Genomic DNA, 22,430 nt, shown 5'->3' with positions numbered 1-22,430 from the left:
ATGGTGTACAATTATCGTCAACTCGTGTCATAAGATGTTCGATTAAATTTCATAATGAGCAAAATTTACGTGTTTAATTTTAACCGGACTTTCAAATGATAGACCGAAAGACAGGTGAAGCTACAATAGCCCGGGGCAAAGGGGGAACGGTTGTTGGGTGTTGCAAAAGAATTTGGCAAAGTACGTAATTAAGAAATAATTGGAAGTACACAACTAAAAGTTTAAGAGTTAAAGACCCGTATATCATCATTACAACTCTTCATAATACTTTAATCCAATAACCCCCCTCACTAGATGCTATATACATACATATATATATATATATAGTTTGTCCTGTTTTGGCTTGAAGATATATTATCATCTTGATTAATTTTGTATATCGTTGTCAGTAATCACATTGGTTTAATCAAATCATATTAAACTCCCTTTCTGTTTCCAATTTATTAAGCCAATATTAATTAATATAAGTCAAGACAAATAATTAAGATGTAGTAAACCATTGGAGGCTGTAGAAAAGGGCCTGCAAAAACTTAGATATAATTTATATTATTAGTACATAATTAAATAAAAATTACTTTCAGCAATGATATATTTGCATATTTCCTTACTAATAATAAAAATTACAATCTCACTTACTTTGGGCCAGAACCCAAAGCCCATAATAGGGGAACAAAAAAGGGAGTGGAGATGCGGGGTATCGATCCCCGTACCTCTCGCATGCTAAGCGAGCGCTCTACCATCTGAGCTACATCCCCCACATGCTGACTGGCATTCCTATTTTCAAATTTGATGGGAAGATGTCGAATTCAGGTAATCCATTTTGGTTTCTTCTCCGTAGTTTCTAAGATTCAAATCTTCTTCATCGTTACACTCGCAGAGTTTTGCATTGTTGTCTACGGACAAGTTCTCTGCATTCCTGATTGTTGCCAGAACATAGTTGTTCATTGTTCTAAACTAAGTCGGACATTTTTTTTATGTTCTTTCACGAAGTCCAATTCTTCACCGTTGGTTTTTTCTAAATACGAAGTCTAAAGTTATTTCTGGCATTTGAGTTTACTGCGCCAAGATATTACAATCTATATTAGGCTTTTTCTCAGCAGATGATAAACTATTTTATGAGATTTGATGTATTATGGCTCGGGATTAGAAAGATAATCACATTGCAATTTCCAGAATTCTCTCTCCGTCGGAATAAGTTGCTTTCACTCAATTCAAGTAACTTTCTGGAAAGCAACTCCTCTGGTATGAATTACTTGCTAACATATCGTATTCAACAATTTTAATTTCTGTCTCCGTTGATTTGTTTTCAACTCATCTCTTTTTTACTTCGCTTTTGCAACTTGTGATTGGTATTCTGTATAATTATCATAAACGATTTCAGATCTGTCTTTTCTGCAGACAGTATTTTATGATTTTACTACAGATAATTATTTGTTTCAGGCGAATTTCTAAATGGGGTTAAAGCCGAATACTCTGATCAGATCAATAATTTGACTATGTTATGATTAAGGTGAAGTATTTTCTGGTGATTATATCAAGAATTTCATAGTGTTATGGTTAACATGTGACACAGTCATCATATTCAATTTACATGAGCTCAGAATTTTTTCCTGCTGCATCGCTAGCTTGAGTATCAGAAACCAGATTGCTGTTCTTTGGAATTCTGATTTCTAAGAATATGTCATTGTACAAGTATACCTCCATCTTTTTGCAGTCTGCATCTTCTGGCAACTCAAGCCTTCTGACATAACCATTTTCCCACCATTTCCCACTTCTCCAATCCTTCGTTTTATTCTCTCTCTGCTGCTTCCACTCTCCACTAATTTCCATCACCTTCCAATTATCAACATAGATTTGTACATTACTTTTCCCACTTCCTGTTTCCACAATCAAATTGCTTGATTAGTACTCTGCAACATAAGTTTTTAACTTGTTAAATCGAACCTGCCAAACAAAACTGATGAAGGGCACCCCATAGATTCACTGGTACCACCCTGTTCAATTTCAATCTTGACAAATTTTAGCTGTAAAAACCCTTGGTTGTGTGATATTAAGAAGTTAGGTTTTTCACTATTGGTCTAGCTTCTGAGATAACCAATTCAATGACTTATTGAAGAAATTATCATTGGACATGATTAAGAAGAGGTTTGAGCAATCCTTACCTGGAAGTTGTGCTTTTAGTACATATGCTTGATCTGTCTGAAACCAATCGACGCTGCAGTGACCCGAGCTCCGAAGACTTGACAGTAGGATATCCGACTCAAACTCCCATAGAGGAAATGCATCGGAAGGATCAAAATATTTTCCAAACAAGAATGGACTGAACAATGATCCATCCCCAAATACCTTATGAACTGCTGGACTACCCTGAGCCAGAAACTTCCTGAACACGTCTTCGGTCAATGCCACACTCCATTTCTGAGGCGTTTTATCATTAGTATGAATTTCAAGCTTAATGGTGTTACTTGTCATTGCAGCCTAGGAGAAGAACTTTGTTTTGGAGAGAGTTTGGGGGCTGGTTTTAATTCTTTATAGGGTAAGCAAAGCAAGCAAGAAAGTAATTTAGGACAAATTCTCCGGGAATATTTGGAGGCTGTAAAGCAAATGCGAATATATTTTTTTCTTCTAGACCTTGTTCAAATACACATGAAATGATGCCATGTGGCCACTCACTGATCTTTATGTGTATATATATATATATAGCCTGTGTTAGAAAAAGATGATGATGTCCAAACTTGACTTAGAATATTGAGTAGGAATTTGGTGAATACTTGCTCAGCATCTGGGCCTTTGCTGTTCACTCATCATGAATATAACACTTTACAAGATATGTCTGCAGCCATTGGTTTGCTTCAGAGTTGACACAAAACAAGTGTCAAGCACTAAATTTAACCCCATCTGATTTCACCTTCTTCTTTCTGCAGCCATAGAAGCATAAGAACAGAATCTGGCGTGGAAAATCAATGTGTGTGAAAGGAATAATTTTTGGTTTGATTCTGTCTTCATTCTATATTATGCACGTACATCAATCCTTTCCACATATTCCTTTCTGGGGCCATAGATTTCCTTCTGACCAAAATGAAGCTCTGGCTGTGTTTAGCAAATTAGCACTAGGGTATATATATATATATATATTTTTTTTCGTTTGGAATATTTGCAGAGCAACTTTTCTGTAAGAACAAAAATTGGTGTTTGAATTTTCTGGTAGAGATTGAAACACTTTTCATAGTGGTGGCAATAGGTGGGGTATAATCCAAAAAAAAAAATACATATATAATACGTGTATATGTGTATATATGGATGTAAATATAGTTGCGATTATATCACAGAAAGCCCAGGTAAAGTCATTTGCTTAAAATGTTTAAAAAATACATATACGTATGTGCATGTGTTAATACATGTATGTATGTATATAAAAGAAAGATGATTTATTATTAATAATATTACATTTGAATCTTAAATTTCTTTCAATCGTTATAATTTAGTATTTATAATTTTTATAAGTAAGTAATTTAATAATTGATATTTTTAATATATTAATTTTTTTTTTTGGTTTTCTTAATTTAGTATTTGTAAATTTTACGAACGAATTGTTTTAATAACTAATATAATTAATTTTACATTTAAATCTTAAATCATTTTATTTTTTATGCTATAGTATTTAGAATTTCACATTAAAATATATAAATTATTTTAAATAATATTAATTGGAATAGTTTTTAGGAATTTATTATTACATTAAATAATCAATAATTATTGTATAGACTGTAACAGGAATTATATTTCGATTATATCAATTATTTAGTAATTTGAACAATGTATCTAATTCTAATATGGCCCATCAAGTTTATTTCTCAACATAACTGAAAATTTTTGTTTAAAATCCTTAAAATATAATGAGCTAAATCAGTATAAATTCAAGTAGTAATTTGCTTCATTACTTTTATTTGGTAATTCATTAATTATATTAAAAATTTATTTTAAATATAAAATAAAATTCATAATTAAAAGATTTACTTAAAATTATAATAAATTTATGGAGAAATTATATATAATTAATTTAAAATAATAAATAAAAATCTTAAAATACTATGTTTTAGTACCAAAAAATATACAAGTTTTATGAATGCAAAATTAAAATTCGTATAAAAATAAAAATGAAAAGGGGGCCCATAAGCCCATAAAAATAATCTGGCCCATTAGTGTGACAGTGTATATGCGTTGTTTTTCACCTTCGGCTTGCAGGAAAATTCTCTTCTGTTCTTTCTTTCGGCTGGCAAAGAAAGACACTTTTTCCGGGATTCTACGCAGCAGGCGTTTGGATTGCAAGAAAATTCTTTTCCTTTCTTTCTTTCGGCTGCAACAGAAGAATGTTTCCCCCATATTTAACCCGGCACGCGTTTGATTTGCAATTTTTTTTTTTTTTCACTTTCTTCCTCTTTCGGCTACAAGAAATAGACGTTTGGATTGCAAGAAAACTCACTTTTTTTTTTCTTTCGGCTACGAGGGAAAGAAATTTACCGGGATTCAACCGAGCAGGCGTTTGGGTTGCAAGAAACTCTTCCTTTTCTTTCTTGTAGAAAATATTTTTGCTTTGTTTCATTCGGCTACTATGTCAACCTTCGTCGTGCTGGTAGGATCAAGATTCAATCCGAAAGATTGGGGAGTTTATTTCGTATTACCTTCTGGGTTTAATCCGTGTCGAATCGGGACGAAAATGGTGGACATTGTAGCGGAATGGAAGAAAGGAAACGAATGTTTTGTAGTTGAAAGAGAAGGAAAGGGAATTTCTTTCAATCCAAACTTCTGCTATGTTGAAGGAAAAGGGCTAAATTTAATAAAGCACAAACCTTCTTCTTTCTGAAACCATTGAAGTACAAGAACAGAATCTGGTGTGGGTGAAACACTTTTCTGTAAAAACAAAGATTGCTGTTTGAATTTTCTGGTACTGATTAAAACCCATTTCCTGGAGGTGGCAATAGGTGGGATATAATCCAAGAAAAAAGCTTACAATTAGACATATATATATATATATATGCATGTAAATATAGTTGCAATTATCTCAAAACCAAGCCCAGGAAAAAGGAATCAGCTTGAAGTGTTGGAAAAAGATCATAATAGGGCTCTATCCTACACTGTGGAAATATTTGCAATTCACACATAAATATATATATATATGTATCTATCGGCCGAAGTAACAGCAACTGAAAAGTGTATGTATATATATTGAAAAGCTTGGATCATTTCTGGGGAAGGAGATTTATTAGCACAGCAGTTCTGGTTTGGGGTATAATCAAGCCTTCTGTAGATTGAAAAGAAAAAGAAAATCAAAAGGAAGATGATGGGTGTCATGCCCATACCCTGTATTATCTTAAAGGCATCTGCAGAGTGCAATCTTTATTATTATTATTATTATTATTATTATTAAAAATTTAAACATGAACTTAATTAATGTGTGTATATATATATACATATATACTGAAGCTATAAACTAACTCTATTAGCCGCTCTAAATTGATGAACAAGAGTGAATTAATGGATAACCTGGTTGCAAAAACTATTTTATGACTTAATTGTATTTTAAATAATAAAAATACTATTTTAATCGATTATATCTTGTTGGAAGTTTAAAAGATATTATTTTAAAAAACACGTTAATCAATCGGTGTATTATATGATAAACAAATTTTTTTTTTTTTACCAATAATATGCAAATTAATTTATCAAATATGGTGAAATGTAAAATCCATTATAGAAAAGTCATAATAATCTATCATCAATAATATTATAATTTAATAATTAAATTTTTATTTTTTAATTAAAAATATAAAATTAATTATTTTATAAATATATTATGGATAGATAATATATATTTATAATGTTTAATTTAATAAAATATAAGATTTAATTTATTAATATATTGATAGAAATATTGTGATAGTATTTTACTGAGTTTATTATTATTATTTTTTTTAAATATATATATATATATATATATAGAGTGTAAGTATTTAAATTTTTTTAATTAGAATAATTATTTTTTAATATAAAATAAAAATCGATGTTTACTCATGACAGCTACAGTCTGACCTGGTAATTACATTATTTATTATTTGTTTTTGCCTGCAAAAAGTCCCCTGCTTTCTCTCTCCCATTCCGCGTCTTTCCTTCTCTTTCCTGGACAAAAGTACAGAACTCTTCAAATTTTCATTACCTCCCTCATAAAATTTTTAAATTAATATATGAAAATATAAATTTCAAATCCTCCATTACCACTTTTCTACGAAGCTTTGCCGAAAGCAATAAATTTCTCCTTTTAGGAATTGCGGTCAACTTTTACATGCATCAAACACCCTATATTCTAAGCTCTTGTTGATTGGATCTGGTCGTAACTAAATACCCATTTGCCATTTTCCTTTCTCTTTGATTTCTTCTTATTTTTCTCCGGGTCTCTTTGATTTTGAATTTAATTCCGATGTTAATTTGGTGTTCTTCTAAGCTCGATTTGAGCTCCCTTCCTTTCTAGATTCCCTCTTAGATTTCTTTTTCCCTCAAAGGGGAAAGTCGGGTTGTCGACTTATCTTTCATTTAATCCATTTTCTCTCCTAAGTTCTGATTTTTAATCAGAATTTTGAGGTGGGTCTTTCTCTTTCATAAGTTGTGTTGGTGATTGGGTTTTCTTAGCCTCTTTCCTTGGAAATTGGATTGTATTGGGTTTAACGTTTAGTCTTAGGTGGTCTTCGGTGGTCTTAGGTGATAGAGAATTAGTAGGGTTTTGCTTGGCTAGGGTTTAAAGTCCTCATGAGATGAAAAGGATAACATACTCCGGTAAAGCTGATGAGTTCTCGAGAAATGGGTGCCATAAGAACAAAGTTTTTCACTGTCTTGGTAATTCTGCTTTATGCATTGGTGACTAGCGGCTCGGAATATGAAAACAGGGTAGATCAAGTGATTCTTGACCAACTCGTTGATCCAGCAACTGGGAAGTTCGATGAGAACATGGTAGGAGAGTAAAGATCGTTTTATTTCAGTATACTTCGTTTTTCTACAGTTTCTTTGAATTATTTTTACTGTTATTTGTTTGGGAGATGACTTATGTCGGGATTGTTATAATATGGTCTTAGTTTCTATGATCAAGAAGCAGGACAGAACCAACTGTAGTTTCAGCTTGGAATCCAATACCTTTAGCTTCTTAAGTTATGCAGCACAGGCTAGACAGGAAAATAATGATATATAAATGATTTTCTCATAGGAGTATAAATGTCTGGAGAGGATGGAGTATGGAGTTGATAATTGTTTATGATGCATCACCTAATATAAGGATAAGCACTGGAGATTGTTTTGAACAGCCTGTTATCTTGGGCATTCAGTGGACATTATGCACCTATTATACAACAACCCCTCAGAGGCAGGTCCAAGCAGGGGGGGCAGCGAGTTGGAGAAATGGAGGTTTGAGCTCTGGAGGGATTTGGGTTTATACTAGTTTCTTATTCATTGTAAATTACGCTGCAATGAGTCATTTCACAAGATGTCATTGTTTGTCATTGCTTTATTGGGAAAGGATATAATTGCTTCAAGGATGTACCATCAATCGGATATAAGTGTCATGGTATATGTTATTCATGGAGTTCAAAGTGAAATACTCCCATGTACCAACTGTTTTTTTTTTCTCTCAAGGACTTTGTGTAGTGGGAGACTTGCAGCTGATGGTGCAGTAGCATTGGTTTTGCATGTATGGAATTTTTTGCTTGTGATATATACTACCTAGTTTTATTTTATATTTTTCTTTTTTTTCACTTTCTTTTTTATTTAAAAAATATACATATATATATATATATACACAACCAAGTTTCTCAATTTAAAAGAAATCTTAGGAATTGGGATTTAAAATTAATTATTTCTGTAAGTTTCTGCTATATGATCCTGTTATGAATATTAGGTTATCATGTGCACATCATCCTTACAAGCACTGTGCCTGTTTTGTTGAGAACATATATTTATTTCCTTAGTTTTCAACATTGCCAACTTCTACAGCTTGCTCTTCAGTTTTCTCAGTTTCAACTTCTCCAATTACTCTTCATTTTCCTCTCTGTTTTCATGTGTGCATTGATGCGATTTCACTTATTTAGTTCATTGTCCTCTCAAGCATTACCTGGAGTTGCATTTAAACAGCATTAATTAGAAATAAATTTCTCTTGTTGCAGGCAGAGTTATTATGGGTCCATTGTGGATCAGACATTATCCATTTGAAGAAAGCTGTTGAAGATCTCAAATTATGGTTTCCCCAAAGAAGCACCAGTGATATCAACAGAGGAAAGCAACCAGGGGCAAAAGGAAACATTGAGAAACTGATTAATGAACTGAATCCGCAGTTGAAGCAAATTTTTGTAGATTGTATAAGAAAAAACAAGCTTCCATTACCTGTAACGGGAGAGGAAGGTGCCTCAGAGGCTTGGTACATGGAGTATCTTAAGTTGTTATTTTCTTGGCATGATGCTCCTAGGAGGAAGTTGGCTACAGAAGGGCCTCAGAGCAGTTTAGGACCATCTGCCTCTGCCCCTTCACCTGGCCCTGCCTCTGCCCCTGGCCCTGCTCGAGCTGCTGGATCAAGATCTCAGTCACCTGCACCGCTCCCTCCTGGTCGCCGACGTCGCGGTTCAAGTCCCCCTGCTCCAACTCCTCAGAATTCTTTTTTCCCACCAATAGGATTAGAACCTCCACCACCTGGTCCTTCTGGAAGTTCAAACTCTGGTCCAGATGTTCAGCCAAAAGAAAGGAATGACCATAAACCAGTTATTATTGCTGTTGCTGTAACTGCAGCAGTAACATTTATAGTTGCAGCATTATTCTTCTTATGTTGTAGTAAGATTTGTAAGAAGGGTGGAGGTAGGCGAAATGATGAGAGGCCTCTTCTCAGCTTAAGTTTAAGCGAATACTCTATTGGTACATGTTCTTTGCCCCTTCTTGCTGTAATCTACAGTGTTCAAAAAATTCCTCTAATCTACAGTGTTCTTTCAGGTTCATCTCTCGTGTTGGGAGATTCTATTAAAGAAGAGAAACTTGGTCATCAACCATTTGGCAATAACACAGACCACAACAAAACTCCCTTATCCTTTTACTTGGAATCTGATGTTCAACCTAACTCGCTTAATGAAAAGCTATCGCTAGAAGCTGTCGGTACCACTACCAAAACTACAACAGAATCCTTCAACTCCTCTAGCAATATAAATGGACAGGGAATACCTCCTTTGAAGCCTCCTCCTGGAAGAATGAGTAATGCACTTCCAGGACAGCCTCCTCTAAATCCACCTCCTCGTCGAGCACAACCTCTCCCACCCAAACCACCTGCTTCTCTTAAGCCTCCCCCCAGCATGGCTGCTCCACCACCACCTCCCCCTCCAGCACCACGTCCTCCCCTAAAATCATCAGCAGCTAGTGCAGGCCCACCACCGCCTCCTGCACCACCTGGTCCTCGTCCACCACCCCTACCAAAGAGTGGTCTTGCTCCGCCTCGACCACCTCCACCAATAGCCCCTGGTGCAAAGGCACCTCGACCGCCTTTTATGCCAAAACCTCCATCTAGCGAAGGAGCTGCCTTAGAGAATGAAACTGATGCTACTAAAGCGAAGTTAAAGCCATTTTTTTGGGACAAAGTCCTAGCAAACCCTGACCATTCAATGGTTTGGCATCAGATAAAATCAGGATCATTCCAGTATGTCACAAGTTCTTCATCCTACTTCTAGCATTGCATTCTAATTATTAAACAAATCATCTGAGTATGCTTCCCTCTGGTTTGCAGGTTTAATGAAGAGATGATAGAAACATTGTTTGGATATGCACCTAGTGACAAAACTAAAGTTGGACAAAAAAAGGACTCTTCTTCACAGGATCCTTCTCCTCAGTTCATTCAGATCCTTGACCCAAAGAAAGCACAGAATTTGTCAATTCTTCTGAGGGCATTAAATGTTACAACAGAAGAAGTTTGTGATGCACTTCATGAAGGTGGTTCCTCATCTTTGTCTATTTGTGGTGTTCGATAAAAATTGACTTAAACTATTGGATGTTTATGTTTTGCATGTTTTCATGCCTTGTCTGTGGTGGTAGGATTTAGTAATTCAGGACATGGTTCTGTAAAATTCACTGCAACGCTATTGTCCAAGATAAAAGGAGTTGATGCTTTAAATAATCTTGTGCTACATTTTTCTTCATCAAGAAAGAAAATATGTAGAGATTTTCGTATTTCTAATATCACTTATGTGCTAAGACCCATCAGTTTTCTAGAGGAAGTTCTATAACCTAGTGATATGGAACAACTGCATTCTATTCAAGTATATAGTATCATCGACTTGATTAGTTTCTCATTAAAAATGGTGGAATAGATGTGTGAATGTGTTTGCGTGTGCGTGTGCGTGTGCGTGTGCGTGTGTGTCTGTATCTGTGTCTATGCATGCCTCTCACATACTATTTCATCCTCAAATAGTTTTTCCACCATATAAATTGAAATTAGTAAATAACGGAAAACATCTATGAAAGAGAACATTTTTAGAAATAAAACATATGGTATAAAAAAGGCTATTTCCCCATCTGTTGGTTCTGATATGTTAATGTGCTTGTCATTTTATGCCATGCTCCATGTTTCTCAGTTGATGAATTTAATTACTAATTTCTGGCCTTTGAACATCATTGCACTAATGTGTTCTAATTAAATCAGCTAATGAGCTTCCTGTGGAACTCATCCAAACTTTGCTGAAGATGGCACCGACATCTGATGAAGAACTGAAGCTCAGGTTGTTTAGTGGTGAACTATCTCAACTCGGACCTGCAGAGCGCTTCCTAAAAGCCTTGGTTGACATTCCATTTGCTTTTATGCGACTGGAAGCACTACTTTTCATGTGCACTCTCCAGGAAGAGGTTGCCACGACCAGAGAGTCATTTGAAACCTTAGAGGTAGGCTGTTATATCTATTGTTTAATGGGACGTTATTTTCCTTTCTGGGAATGGAATTTTTGGTGTTTTGTGACGTACCCAGCTTAAAATCCAACATTTCACCCTTAAGCTGATATCCAACTTCAAAAAATCTCAAGTTTTATATTATTTGTCCGGATTAGTGGTAGCTCTTCCACCGATTGGTTGACGTATTTTATGTAATTCACATCCTATTTTCTAAGGAATATTCTGTACTTTAGGAAATATGGTACATGTTTTCTGTAATAGTTGATGAATATATCTTCTGGACTCTCAGTCATGTGGTTATCTCGGGAGTTTATACTATGGCAGGCTGGTGGGAATTGTGGTGTTAATCAAGTAAATTTAATTCTTTTTTTCCTGTGGAAGATTATAATCTATATGGCATAAGCATGGTGTAAAGTGATGTTATAGTCATTGAATAGAGAGGGAGGTGTTAATCCTCTATAGAACATTCTATTTGGGACTAATTTTTTGGACATACTGGGAGCATTCCATAACATACAATTTGTATGTCATGTCCTTATATATAGTTCTTTCATCCAAAATTATTTGTTGATGCTCAGATTTCCAATTTGGAAATTTTCTGAAGGCTACCCATTCTCTCCGGGTTTTTTAAGTTCCATTTATTATATAGAAAAAACTTTACGAAGTTGATATATATCCACTACTTTACATTTTAGCACTTTAAAGAAGTGGGGGAACATACAGGCTTATAATTCAGTTTGTAGCTAAATAAATAGATAACAGATACTCATTGATTGGTAGCAGTTTATTCAAATGTTCATCTTCTTGTATCAAATTATGTTGATATAATATATATATATGTGTCCGACACAATGGCATACTGACATGTGTTCATGTACTATGACATGTTTTCTGTACACTCAACTGCCATATGCATCTTCTATGACAGATTGCTTGCAAGGAACTCAGAAACAGTAGATTGTTCCTCAAACTCCTAGAAGCTGTTCTTAAAACTGGCAATCGGATGAATGATGGAACATTCCGTGGTGGTGCTCAAGCATTCAAGCTGGACACACTTTTGAAATTATCAGATGTCAAGGGAATAGATGGGAAGACCACCCTCCTGCACTTTGTTGTCCAAGAAATTATTCGCTCTGAAGGGCTGAGGGCTGCCCGTGCAGCTAGAGATAACAGGAGTTTCTCCAGTGTTAAAACAGATCTTTTGCTCGAGGAAGTTAATGAGGGTTCTGAGGAACACTATCGTAGTCTTGGTCTTCAGGTGGTTTCAAGATTGAGCAGTGAACTTGAGAATGTCAAGAAAGCAGCAATTTTAGATTCTGACAGTTTAACTGGAACTGTTGCCAAACTTGGCCATGCATTGTTGAAAACCAGAAATTTCTTGAACACAGACATGAAGAATTTACAGGAGGAAAGTGGTTTCCACAAAACATTAAAAAGTTTTGTGCAGGATGCTGAGGTAGATGTCATGTCGCTGCTGGAAGAGGAGAAAAGAATAATGGCTCTGGTGAAGAGCACTGGTGATTATTTCCACGGGAATTCCGGGAAGGATGAGGGATTACGTTTATTTGTCATTGTGCGGGACTTTTTGATAACTTTAGACAAGGCATGCAAAGATGTGAGAGATGCACCAAGGAAGACAGCAAGAGCACAGAAGAAAGAGGCTTCTACTGCATCAGCTTCTGCTGATCATCATCGTCAGACACCTTCTATTGATCTTCATCAGCGACTCTTTCCAGCAATCCAAGAAAGACGGACAGATGATTCAAGCTCGGATTCAGATGACTAGACTCCATACTTTCACTTAGAAAGGTATTTTTTCAGTTTCCTGAATCCTGGTTAAGCAGATCATTTCCCAACATTAGTGTCTGCAAATGTTATAAACTAGTCTTTATTGGATATTCTACTCCAGTTTTTGGTGTCTGAATTACATTGACATATAGATTTATTCAGATGGCTGTGTAGATGGGAGTTTGAGGACGATGGTTCCCACTGGTCTCACTCACGGTTGTGGTGATCTTTCAACAAACAAGACGTTCTTCGATTCTGATAAATGGAGAGTGAGGCTGAGTTTAGAGCCGGTATGACTTAAAAAGTTTAGAGAGCTGTCATGTTCGGGGAACTACTGTATATGCACTCATGTTGGAAGAGAAAGGAATTTATTCATAAAATTCACTTGATTCTTGCTTTGTGCAAAATCCCAGATTGTGCATTAGCAGTTGTATAGGAGTGATGTACTTTATTAATTTTTGATACCTTTTAAAAAGAATCACGTCTTGTTCATAATTTTAATCAAATGTTGCAAGTCAGAAATATAGGACAAGTTTCTTATATTGTACGTATAATTATTTCTGGTAGATAACCCTGAATAAATTCCACGGTCATTGGAGATATGCTTTGAACGCTTTGTGCAGTTTCCATTTGTGGAAAACAAAGGAGCTTTCCTAGTCCTTGGAACTGACAATTACCTACCCGTGTAACACACCAATCCCAAAATCATTAAACCACACGAACACCATCCCAATTTTTGTCTCGAATTACTATTCATATTAGTCAGCATGGGTAATTAAATTTTCAAAAATTACAAATTAGAACATGAAAATTTGATGATAATGTAAAAATGTATTATTCCTATCATAGCCAAAATGCTAAAAAGCTAACTAGAGTGACTTATTATATAGTCTACTAAAATGTCATGTTGACTGAACTACCTATTAGAAAATTACCAAATCAAAATATCATAAATCATGAACTCAACTCTCAATCCTTTATGTAACAGTTTCAAGTAAATTTTAGTTACTGCAATTAATGAACTCCAACCAAGGAAATACATAAATAACCCTAATGATGAGAATTCTACACATATTTCTACTTTCTTCAAGCATTGAAGCCAAGATGCAGAGCCTTCCAAATCTGTATAATCCAGAACAGTTGCATTCTCAAGTGGTGCATCAGTTAATAAAGCCATTAATGGAAAAAGGAAATGAATTCCACAATTCTTCTATTAGTAACTAAAAGAGTTGAGATTTACAATCCACATGAACTACCCTGAAAGATCCTAAATTATAACAAGCTACAGATTCCACAACGGAGAGATCCCAACACTATCTCCCAAAAATCTACCCCAAAAAAAAAAAAAAAGAAAAAGAGCAAGCAAATCATCAAGAAATAAAAAACACTACTGATTTAAATCTGCTCGTGGATGCTGATCCATCAGCAAAAGAGACCATCTTTGTCTCTGAACCTCGTGTCATCAAATATTTAACTGTCATCGTCACCACCAGAGGCCTTGGATCCTGAAGTTCCTGTCTTTTTGGGGAGGAGGAGGTTATGGATGTTGGGCATGACACCTCCATTAGCAATTGTAACATCTCCCAGAAGCTTGCTCAGCTCTTCGTCATTCCTCACAGCTAGCTGGATGTGGCGGGGAACGATACGGGTTTTCTTGTTGTCTCTTGCGGCATTTCCGGCCAATTCCAGAACCTGTAAATACAATTACGCAAATAAACATCAGCCGCCGAAAACCTATTTAGCGCACAGATAATCACTAACCCTAATATTTACAGAAATGATCCAGAAACCATGAATCCAACCTTAAAGATAACGAAACAGAAAAAACAAGATTCGGAAGGGAGAGAAAAAGCGAAATCCCTGTTAACTACGGAAAGAAAAGATGGAAACCCTAAATTTGGTAGAAGAATAAATTTCCCAAAATTACGAACACACATACAACCACACACCGTAAAGCAAACGCAGATACTACCTGTACACAAAAGCAGCTCTGTTTTAGCTTCGAATTAAATTCGAAGAGAACAAAAATAAAAGAAACGTAGATTTTGAAACCCTAGACAGATGCGAGGAAACGCCAACACACACGCAAACAATACATCAACGGATAAAACTTCAAAAAGAAAGACGTGAGAAGACGATAAGTACCTCAGCAGCGAGGTATTCAAGAACGGCGGCGAGATACACCGGAGCACCGGCTCCAACTCGCTCGGCGTACTTGCCGGCCTTCAAGAACCTAGCAATACGACCGACTGGAAACTGGAGCCCAGCCTTGCTACTCCGCGATGTTGCCTTCTTCGCTGCGCCTGAACCGAGAGTCTTGCCACGACCCGCCATTTCAACAGCAAATCAAACCAAAATTTTCAGGAGAAGAAAATAGAGTGAGGAGGAGTAAAGAGGGAGGGAACTATTTTAGGAGAGTGGTTTGTTATAGATCGGTTTTTATAGGTATATATAGTGGAGGAACATTCGGGAAGTAACCAATGATATGCGAGTACGCGGATCGATCAGTTAACCGTTAGATTTGAAAGAATCGGACGGTTAAGATTTGATATCGTGAATATGCACCGCTTCTGCGTTTTGTTTTTGGGGGGTTTTCGATTTTGATCGCGTGTGGAGGCGAGGGAATCTGAAATTTTCGAAAAACAAGTTCTTGGGATTTTCTAATTGACGGAAATGCCCCTTCTGTATTTTCCTAATTTGTTTTTCTTTTTCGGTTTCCTAATTTAGTTACATAAATAAATTTTTTTCCCCCTATAATTCGTAATTTCTTAATTAGCATTTAAGTTGTTAATATTTTTGCAATTAAATCCTTTAAGTGTTTAGACAGCAAAATAAGAAAAATTATTATTTTCTTTTATGTTCTTTTTATCTCCATTCATTTACTTAAATTTATCCGAACATAATATAAAATACAAGTTAAGGGTTAGGGTTGTATTGATAATTCGATTTGTCATATAGTATTGTTGTTTAAGAATATTGCTACCCAATTTCCTTAAAACTCAATTATAAATAAATATGATATTAACGTACTTATATAACAATCATGATTATCTATCACGCCAAATAAGTAAATAGTTCAGCACTCTTTATGATTTTCGATGTTATTCTACTATTATTTTTTATATTAGCACCACCATTATTGTGAAGTTAATAATAATTTCATAATTGAAATTCATTTGACTTACATCTTGATAATCTTGTTACTAGTTCCAAATGAAATTAAAAAATTAAGCAATAAGAATATACATAATCTATAATGATATAAAATATATTTATAATAAAAATATATATATAATTGTATGATATTAATTATAAATAGACATTTGTTTGATCAGTATGAATCCCTAATTCTTGTTATTAAACACTAAAAATTGTTTCAAATAGATGTTAAAAGTGCATTTGTTGGTAGAAGACTTTATGAACAAGTTTGCTTACAATATCCTTCAGGTTATGATTATTTGACTCATGAAATTTGCTCAATACTCTAAACCCTACATGGCCTCAAATAAGTCCCTCAAGCTTAGTTCTTCAAATTTAGCTTTGTTATTATCTAACTTGGCATTCAGTCTAGCCTTATAATCTTGTCTTGTTTATTGAAAAGCCTTTTTAGGCTTCTATTCTTCTTTTACTCTATTTTGATAAATAATTATTATTATATATTACGTTTTAAAGATTTATACATTAAAATATTTTATTGACCAAAATATTAAAATCAAATATTTTAATTTATTCACTTATTTCTAAGTTGGTGTCTTATTAGACTCAATCTAAATATGACTAATTTCATTTCTCATATAAGTCTCATTTATAACAAGATAATTAAAACTCTTGTCTATCATTGTCACACCCCAAAACCTAATAATGAGGCGCAAATCTATTCCTACCATTATTCCTACAATGGACCCACAAAATATGCATATATACATCTCAAATATTTAACATAAAATCTAACATCTCATGTGATATATACAGTAGTTATATATGTAGAACATGATGTCAAAATTTAAAGCTTAACAAAACAAAACGAAATTTTGTAGAATATTAACAAAATATATATGCACTGGAACCCTTTCACAAGTTTTACTTGTCCAGCAACAGTTATGGCTCTTCTTTTTTTTCTGAAAAATATCAGGATAAAATTTAATGAGTTTCACCAACTTAATAAGTGTTTTCATTCTTCCAAAATCCAAATCAGACATCATGCAAAATACACAATATGTGGCAAATGCAATAATAATGTTTTCAATACTAAATTTACTTATAATTTTTACCATTTTCTAATTCAGAATTTACTTATTAAACATAACTGTTTCAGACAATCTAATTTCACATTTTTTCAATTGAATTTCTTAATTACACTCAAATATCATTTATAGTCTCGAAATATCACCACATACACTCGAAAGGTTATCTCAAAGGTTTCATCGCGCAATGTCATTTATATCATCGTCGAGAATAAGCGAAATGGATCCTTTCATCACATGAATAGCACACACACAAAATCTCACACTAGTCACATCAATTACGTATGTTAGGTGATCCACGCTCACAAACCCCTATCTATGTTTGGATTATGTTTCAAACTCTATTCATGTACAAGTTTACCATCCCCTCCTCGATTCAAACTAAACGAGAAAATATACAGGATCCATACACTATTCACTCACATTCGCTCCTTTTTCAATTTCTTATTTATTTTCCTTTTATTCTATTTTTCTTTTAAATATATTTAAGTTAATTTGTTTTGTAACCATAATTAACTAATTTTCTACTTTTATTTATTTTTTTATGTTATTTTTTTTTCTCAACCTTTCACTTTATTGGTGGTTTATTTTCACTTATAAATTTCATTCATTATCACACATTCAAACATTTATCAGTTCTTAAATTTTTCTGGTTTTCATATCTTCATGATTTCTAAATAAGTTAGGATTCACTCATCATATGTTCAACAATCAAATGAAACCATGTCCAATGATACAAAGACCAGGAAAATCAAGTGTCCTAAAGTCATTTATGGCAGTGGGACCAGGTTTTATTTTTCATCAAGGAATCGAATCGGTATCTGTTTTATACTAAAACATACAAAAATTTAAAAATACACATGCATAAGCTTTTAAAATCTCAATCCAAGTTTGGAATGAGGAAATACTTACCAAAATCCCTCAAACAAATTATATTCCACTTGATCAACAGCCTAGAATCACTATACATGCATATAATCATATTTAATTAACGAAATGAATTAAACCTAAGAAAAACTACTAATAGTGGCCGTTTTAGGAAAACTACTAACAGTGGTCGTTTCACACCTACATGCCCGTTAAAGTGAAACACGAAAAATGAATCTCAAAAAGACGGAAAGGGACGAAACTCACCTATTTTCAGAACATTGGTGTTGCGTGCAACACGACTTCAGAATCCACCAGCAACACGACATTTCTCGATCGCGGTTCCCATCCCCTTTCCTTCCTTCGGCCTTCCACCTCTGCGATACTCCTCCTTCCTCTTTGGTTGCGTTTCCTTCTCTCCTTTTGGTTTTCTTGCTCGTCTTTCTCTCGGGTAGTGTTCTTTTCTCCCTATCAGCCTGACTCTCACTCAATCTTGGCCTCCTCTCTCACCCACTCGACTCATGGATCCTCTTCTCTCATTTTCAGCTCTCATTTGCTGAATTAAAAAAATCCTAATTGTTTTTTTGAATACCAATTTCCCTAGCCACCTAATCTTGCAAGACTCAGTCTGGGCCATTCAACTAAATGAGATTTCAAGCTGTTGGATCTCTCAGACGGTGCGATCATGACCGTTTATTTCTTGATTTCTTTTTGCCTCCCTTTTATTCTTATTTAATTAGGCATCTGACCCTTTTTTCTCACATATTTTTATTTATATCCTTAAAATTTATAAAAACCCTGTAATTTTTTTTTTAAAAAATATTTAAACACTAAGTTCTAATTTAATTTATTTATTCACACACTCTTTATTTTGAAAACCGGATATTACAATCATAGTGTTTCACTGCTCAGCCATAAATGACACTCCAATTAAAGATTTTATTCTTTATTTGCACTTAGTTGAAAGTTTTATTTGTCTTATTATTTTGCTTATCTTACTATAATTCAGTACATATGTCAATAAGTTCATCATGAACGTATTCATTTTGTTTCACATTGTTTACTATGCTAAGGACAATTATTTCATAAACTTCACCCCTCTAGATCCTCATATCTTGCCTCATAAGCCTATTACGGTGTTAATTGGTTTGGCGATATTTTAGATAGACAACGTACTAATATCTAATGCTTCTTTTTTCATAATTCTTTTACCTCTTAAAGTAATAAAAAACAAATAATTCTAATATGAAAGTTGATATCATGTTTGTACTCATATCGCCTTTGAGTTTCTTCTCTAAGATAATTATCTTACCGCACTAAGAGTCAATGACTACCATTTTATAAGATGTGCGTGAGTTACTATCTACTTTATTTTCATTTCATCTCGATACAAGTATCTAACAAAACTCACTTAGTAATATTTTATTAGACTTATTTGTAAATTCTAATTGACTAATAATTTGTTATCTAAATTTTAAGGAAAATGCTAAGAAAATTAACGAGATTATAATTATTATATTAGTAAAACTGTGATTAAATATTTTTTTTTGTTATATCATTAAATTAAGCTTAATATATATCATTTAAATTTCCTCATTTGTACCTAGTAACTAGTATGAATAAGTTTTACATGCAAAGACAATCCACAAATAAATAACACCGAAAAAAGGTATATTCTTTAAATTTGTGTTTTAGATGTATTGCGGTTCATGAGTAAAAAAGACGATTCAAGTAGAACCAACAAAAAAAAATGGTTAAGAGGGCATGTAAAATACAAAGTATCCCTCCAATGAATAGAAAATGATCATGTTCTCCCTCTAACGCTCCGCATGATTCTTTTGATTTCGAGTTTCTGTTCTCTAACATTCCCACCGTCAACATTGGAAATCCAACGGCTACTACAATCCTACATCCAATGAAACGAAATAAATATTAAATTAATTTATGTGCTATTTTTGAATATTTAAATTAATTTATATACTAATTTTTTATTTTGTTAGTCTCTCTATTATTCATTAAATAGTAGTTGGTTACGTGAATATTTATAATTAGATAAACTTTCATATTAGATATTATATGTCATTTAACGTATAGAAAATAATTTAAATTTAATTATTTTTAATAAAAATTAAAACATAAAATTAAGAAGAAAAAAAAAAAAGCTTCCTCCTTCTCCATTTTCTCCCAAACCACCATTAGACATCCAACTTCTCTTTACAGACATTCACCAATTCTCAAACTCATCCAACTCCCACACGAAGCACCTCTCCACCTACCATCATCAACCTCTCATTCCGCCATGTCTCTCCACACCCATCACACTATACACCCTTGTAGAGGCTGTCTACTAAAGATCCTGAGTGAAGTACATGCTCTCGTTGGGTGTCTACACTGTTAGTCTCATTGCAAAATTCCATTGGCATTAGGACTCATTATCGCTCATGTTTTGTTTCCCATTTATTTTTAATTTTTATTTAAAAATATTTAAAAAATAAAATTATTTTAAAGGTTAAATATTACATAATATTTAATATAAAAATTTATTTAATTAAAAATAATAACTTATCTAACTTACTGTCAGACGATAAAAAAATTAAAAAAATTAAAAATTAATATGAAAAATCAATTTAAATATTTTAAAATAATATGAAAACTAATTTAATATTTAGAATCTAAGAAAACTCATATAATATAATTATTATGAAAAGTATAAAATAATCAAATTAAAATGCTAAATAAAAAACTAAAAATACCCAATTTATTCCTCCGAACTATGCACTATTTCAAACTAAAATATAACATGAAATCAGGTATTTGTTCAATTAAAAATTACCAGGAGAGTATAAGGCAGGCAAACAAGAATTGCCTGTTAGCAGATGATGTTTCAAGCTCTGGGGCGTAACAAATGCAGACGCAGCCGGCCAGCAGGTTGGTGACAAGGTGAGATACGCCCAGCAATGCCGCTGCTGCTAAACCAAGCCTGAATACTTCATCACTTGTCTCCTTATCCTTGCACTTTATCATCATCTGTAAATTTCAACAAAACCCATTTACCCATTTTTAATTTTTTGGTTTTCTCTTCTATATATGTACATATATTGTACGTACCTTGTTTTCAGTAATTTCATCACAACCCATTTACCCATTTTTAATTTTTTTTTTTTTTGTTTCTGCTTGTTTTTCTCTTCTATATATGTATATATATGTATATGTATATACCTTGTTTTTAGTGATTTCTGCTTGAATCCCGAGCATGCCAGCAGTAATATCCATAGCCACAATCACTAAGCACATAGCAAAACCTACTCTTGCCATTACTTATTTCTGCAATAATTTTGGACAAAACAGGGATGGTAAAAAATTATGTTTCTTTAGTAACCGAGAGAGGGAAGAAATCATGAATTCCAGGGTTACCATATTATATACACACACGTATATGCGCATATATATATATATGTGTGTGTGTGTGTGTGGGTGGGAGTATATATACATATAAACATAGAAAATTTAACTGACCAGGATGAGATGAGTAGGACACTACTTGTGCCAAAGCTAAACTAGGTATTATTGTGAATCTGTGAAAACGAAATGCCAACCATACATATGTATGTGTGTGGGGTGTGTACATTTAATTCTTCCTTCTCTGAATTTGGTTTCAACTTTTTTTTTTTTATAAATCAAGTTTTTCATATTTACGGTATCTATATAAACTCCATATGAAATATCATAAATCAAAAAGTGGTAAAGAGGGGGGAGGGGGAGATGTTCGTCATGATCGGACGGTTGTGACTTGATGGGAAGTGAAGATTAAGGTGTATGTAACCGAGTTTCTTAAATCATTTTGTCAAGGGGGTAAATGCATTTTGAACGGGTTAATTGGATTTGGGTAATGAATGACGATTGCTTCTTGTTTTTATCATCATTTTCAATTATTCTACGGCTGAGTTGATAAATTGAAGTGAATGTTATTTGTTTGGATATTTTCCTTTTAAAGATACTACGACAAAAATATCAATTAATATATGAAATTTGATACTTGTTACAGATTGAATATTTTTCTATTTGATTTAGATGTTTAGTTTTCTTTTTTTTTTTCTTTAAATAAAAAAAAAACTAATATATATATATATGAATTATATTAATAAATTAATAACAGTAAAAAATATATCTAATGGTATCAGTTTATTGATTTATTAACTTAAGTAATTAATTAAAATTATTTTTTAAGTTTTTTCAAGTATAATTTTTTCGTTAAAAATAAATAAAAATTGTTAGTTTCAAATAAATAGAAAATATTAAAGTTAAAAAAAATTAAAAACAAAATTATAATAATCCTGAATAACTACTTAAAAATGTACTCAAAATAATATACCTGTAGTAAAGTTTTTAGAAGCTTCTAAAATGGAATTAATGAGCTTTTATTATAATTTGGGCCTCAAATTTTTAATAATCCAACAGTGACCCACTGAAAATGTTGATCCCAGGGGCTCTGCACAAAAAGAGCATGTTGTTGTAAAAAAAAAAAAATGTAAAGCTCTTTTGTCACTTTGGGTAGATGGGTAGGGCCTAATAATGTGT

At 33.4% G+C, this 22,430-nt stretch overlaps 4 protein-coding genes, 1 long non-coding RNA gene and 1 other non-coding gene across 11 annotated transcripts; 2 read left to right on the top strand and 4 right to left on the bottom strand.

Moving 5' to 3' along the window:
* Window positions 1-682: 682 nt before the first annotated feature.
* Window positions 683-755, bottom strand: TRNAA-AGC (transfer RNA alanine (anticodon AGC)). The gene has a single exon. It is a non-coding gene; the product is annotated as a tRNA-Ala (tRNA).
* On the top strand, window positions 742-1,756 carry LOC148266502 (uncharacterized). The gene is made up of 2 exons (XR_015818625.1): window positions 742-1,242; window positions 1,441-1,756. It is a non-coding gene; the product is annotated as an uncharacterized LOC148266502 (long non-coding RNA).
* LOC110810879 (HSP20-like chaperones superfamily protein) lies at window positions 1,506-2,472 on the bottom strand. The gene is made up of 2 exons (XM_022037181.2): window positions 2,163-2,472; window positions 1,506-1,877 (listed from the first exon to the last, which is right to left on the bottom strand). Exons 1-2 carry the CDS (start codon window positions 2,470-2,472, stop codon window positions 1,588-1,590), a joined length of 600 nt encoding a protein of 199 aa, XP_021892873.1. The 3' UTR covers window positions 1,506-1,587.
* A 3,661-nt stretch (window positions 2,473-6,133) lies between these two features.
* FH5 (formin homology5) lies at window positions 6,134-13,281 on the top strand. Of its 4 annotated transcripts, none has more exons than XM_088218539.1 (7): window positions 6,134-7,002; window positions 8,205-8,943; window positions 9,019-9,712; window positions 9,800-10,002; window positions 10,712-10,947; window positions 11,882-12,762; window positions 12,904-13,281. In XM_088218539.1, exons 1-6 carry the CDS (start codon window positions 6,838-6,840, stop codon window positions 12,737-12,739), a joined length of 2,895 nt encoding a protein of 964 aa, XP_088074665.1. In that variant the 5' UTR covers window positions 6,134-6,837; the 3' UTR covers window positions 12,740-12,762; window positions 12,904-13,281. The 4 variants fall into 4 exon arrangements, with proteins under 4 accessions (XP_088074665.1, XP_088074666.1, XP_021892898.2 ...); XM_088218540.1 differs by lacking the exon at window positions 6,134-7,002 and adding an exon at window positions 7,312-7,449; XM_022037206.2 differs by lacking the exon at window positions 6,134-7,002 and adding an exon at window positions 7,472-7,732 and having other exon boundaries at window positions 12,894-13,281.
* Window positions 13,282-13,921: 640 nt separating this feature from the next.
* RAT5 (Histone superfamily protein) lies at window positions 13,922-15,178 on the bottom strand. Its single transcript, XM_022037305.2, has 2 exons — window positions 14,887-15,178; window positions 13,922-14,433 (listed from the first exon to the last, which is right to left on the bottom strand). The coding sequence occupies exons 1-2, from the start codon at window positions 15,073-15,075 to the stop codon at window positions 14,212-14,214; spliced, it is 411 nt and encodes a 136-aa protein (XP_021892997.1). The 5' UTR covers window positions 15,076-15,178; the 3' UTR covers window positions 13,922-14,211.
* Window positions 15,179-19,507: 4,329 nt separating this feature from the next.
* On the bottom strand, window positions 19,508-21,599 carry LOC148266501 (protein VASCULATURE COMPLEXITY AND CONNECTIVITY-like). Of its 3 annotated transcripts, none has more exons than XM_088218541.1 (4): window positions 21,369-21,593; window positions 21,072-21,176; window positions 20,686-20,879; window positions 19,508-19,758 (listed from the first exon to the last, which is right to left on the bottom strand). In XM_088218541.1, the coding sequence occupies exons 2-4, from the start codon at window positions 21,165-21,167 to the stop codon at window positions 19,560-19,562; spliced, it is 489 nt and encodes a 162-aa protein (XP_088074667.1). In that variant the 5' UTR covers window positions 21,168-21,176; window positions 21,369-21,593; the 3' UTR covers window positions 19,508-19,559. The 3 variants fall into 3 exon arrangements, with proteins under 3 accessions (XP_088074667.1, XP_088074668.1, XP_088074669.1); XM_088218543.1 differs by lacking the exon at window positions 19,508-19,758 and adding an exon at window positions 19,796-20,243 and having other exon boundaries at window positions 21,369-21,599; XM_088218542.1 differs by lacking the exon at window positions 21,369-21,593 and having other exon boundaries at window positions 21,072-21,351.
* Between the last annotated feature and the right edge of the window lie 831 nt (window positions 21,600-22,430).

This window comes from Carica papaya, chromosome 4 (genome assembly GCF_054855325.1).
Source record: "Carica papaya isolate Zhongbai chromosome 4, ASM5485532v1, whole genome shotgun sequence".
Taxonomy (NCBI): Eukaryota; Viridiplantae; Streptophyta; class Magnoliopsida; order Brassicales; family Caricaceae; genus Carica; species Carica papaya.
This window is presented reverse-complemented; position numbering and strand designations above follow the sequence as displayed.

Excerpts from the sequence above, each read along its gene's own strand:
- LOC110810879 (XM_022037181.2), bottom strand. The coding sequence starts at position 2,472 with ATGACAAGTAACACCATTAAGCTTGAAATTCATACTAATGATAAAACG. Across the intron at positions 1,878-2,162 it reads ACTAAAAGCACAACTTCCAG|GAAGTGGGAAAAGTAATGTA; the intron begins GTAAGGATTGCT and ends TTGTGGAAACAG.
- FH5 (XM_022037206.2), top strand. The coding sequence starts at position 7,529 with ATGTCATTGTTTGTCATTGCTTTATTGGGAAAGGATATAATTGCTTCA. Across the intron at positions 7,733-8,204 it reads CAGTAGCATTGGTTTTGCAT|GCAGAGTTATTATGGGTCCA; the intron begins GTATGGAATTTT and ends CTCTTGTTGCAG. Across the intron at positions 10,948-11,881 it reads AGTCATTTGAAACCTTAGAG|ATTGCTTGCAAGGAACTCAG; the intron begins GTAGGCTGTTAT and ends CTTCTATGACAG.
- RAT5 (XM_022037305.2), bottom strand. The coding sequence starts at position 15,075 with ATGGCGGGTCGTGGCAAGACTCTCGGTTCAGGCGCAGCGAAGAAGGCA. Across the intron at positions 14,434-14,886 it reads TTGAATACCTCGCTGCTGAG|GTTCTGGAATTGGCCGGAAA; the intron begins GTACTTATCGTC and ends TTGTATTTACAG.
- LOC148266501 (XM_088218541.1), bottom strand. The coding sequence starts at position 21,167 with ATGGCAAGAGTAGGTTTTGCTATGTGCTTAGTGATTGTGGCTATGGAT. Across the intron at positions 20,880-21,071 it reads CAGAAATCACTAAAAACAAG|ATGATGATAAAGTGCAAGGA; the intron begins GTATATACATAT and ends TGAAATTTACAG. Across the intron at positions 19,759-20,685 it reads GCCTGCCTTATACTCTCCTG|GATTGTAGTAGCCGTTGGAT; the intron begins GTAATTTTTAAT and ends CATTGGATGTAG.